General features: G+C 46.5%; 1 protein-coding gene across 1 annotated transcript in view; it reads left to right on the top strand.

The window, feature by feature from the left end:
* The window catches only part of LOC135565141 (multiple epidermal growth factor-like domains protein 11), a 21472-nt gene extending 20527 nt beyond the window's left edge, over window positions 1-945 (top strand). The window contains exons 3-4 of the mRNA XM_065011201.1: window positions 67-171; window positions 792-945. Of these exons, the coding sequence (XP_064867273.1) occupies window positions 67-171; window positions 792-945 (259 nt within the window). The remainder of the gene's footprint in view (window positions 1-66; window positions 172-791) is intronic.
* Window positions 946-1333: the final 388 nt, after the last annotated feature.

Below are 1333 nucleotides of genomic sequence, written 5' to 3' on the forward strand. Positions count from 1 at the left end.
CCCCTCTCTCTCTCTCTCTCTCTCTCTCTCTCTCTCTGTCTCTGTCTCTGTCTCCCTGTGTTACAGGATCAGCTATAAGACAGCGTACCGTAGGGGTGTGAGGACTATGTACAGAAGGCGTTCTCAGTGTTGCCCAGGCTTCTACGAGAACGGAGACCTGTGTGTCCGTAAGTAACAGTCCTCTGTCTCCTGTCTCTTCTCAACACAGTTCTGGTTGGAACATTCCGGAATCAGAAGGGAATAAGCAGGACATCTGGGAACCCTCGAACAGGGATTTCCGGAAAATCTGGGAATGTTGGGACAATTCAGGGAATTTCATCAGCAACCCTACTTTGTCTCCCATCGTACTGGTCCATCTTAATAAGCAACAGTTTTATAGTTTCCATGAATAGGGAATGGTCTTTATCCATGTAATAGAGTCATGAAAGAGACTCTGCAACAACTCTTCTCTTAGATATTCATACTCTCTGCCAGATCTTCCTCACAATCAGCCAAATCCAAATCCTTTTATGTTTTTATTCATTTATTCCCTTTTGATATCAGTCAAATGTATTCAATACTTCATTTGACCAACTCCAAGCTTTAGTTTTTCAGCATCCAATATGTTTAGGGTGATCCCCCTGCTACTGGGAACCCATTGGTGATCTCACCTCAGACCTACTGGGAACCCATTGGTGATCTCACCTCAGACCTACTGGGAACCCATTGGTGATCTCACCTCAGACCTACTGGGAACCCATTTGTGATCTCACCTCAGACCTACTGGGAACCCATTGGTGATCTCACCTCAGACCTACTGGGAACCCATTGGTGATCTCACCTCAGACCTACTGGGACACCATTGGTGATCCCCCTGCTACTGGGAACCCATTCGTGATCTCACCTCAGACCTACTGGGAACCCATTGGTGATCTCACCTCAGACCTACTGGGAACCCATTGGTGATCCCCCTGCTACTGGGAACCCATTGGTGATATAACCTCAGATCTACTGGGAACCCATTGGTGATGCCCCTGCTCTCTGCCAGATCTTCCTCACAATCAGCCAAATCCAAATCCTTTTATGTTTTTATTCATTTATTCCCTTTTGATATCAGTCAAATGTATTCAATACTTCATTTGACCAACTCCAAGCTTTAGTTTTTCAGCATCCAATATGTTTAGGGTGATCCCCCTGCTACTGGGAACCCATTGGTGATCTCACCTCAGACCTACTGGGAACCCATTGGTGATCTCACCTCAGACCTACTGGGAACCCATTGGTGATCTCACCTCAGACCTACTGGGAACCCATTTGTGATCTCACCTCAGACCTACTGGGAACCCATTGGTGA

This window comes from Oncorhynchus nerka, linkage group LG27 (assembly GCF_034236695.1).
Source record: "Oncorhynchus nerka isolate Pitt River linkage group LG27, Oner_Uvic_2.0, whole genome shotgun sequence".
Classification (NCBI taxonomy): Eukaryota; Metazoa; Chordata; class Actinopteri; order Salmoniformes; family Salmonidae; genus Oncorhynchus; species Oncorhynchus nerka.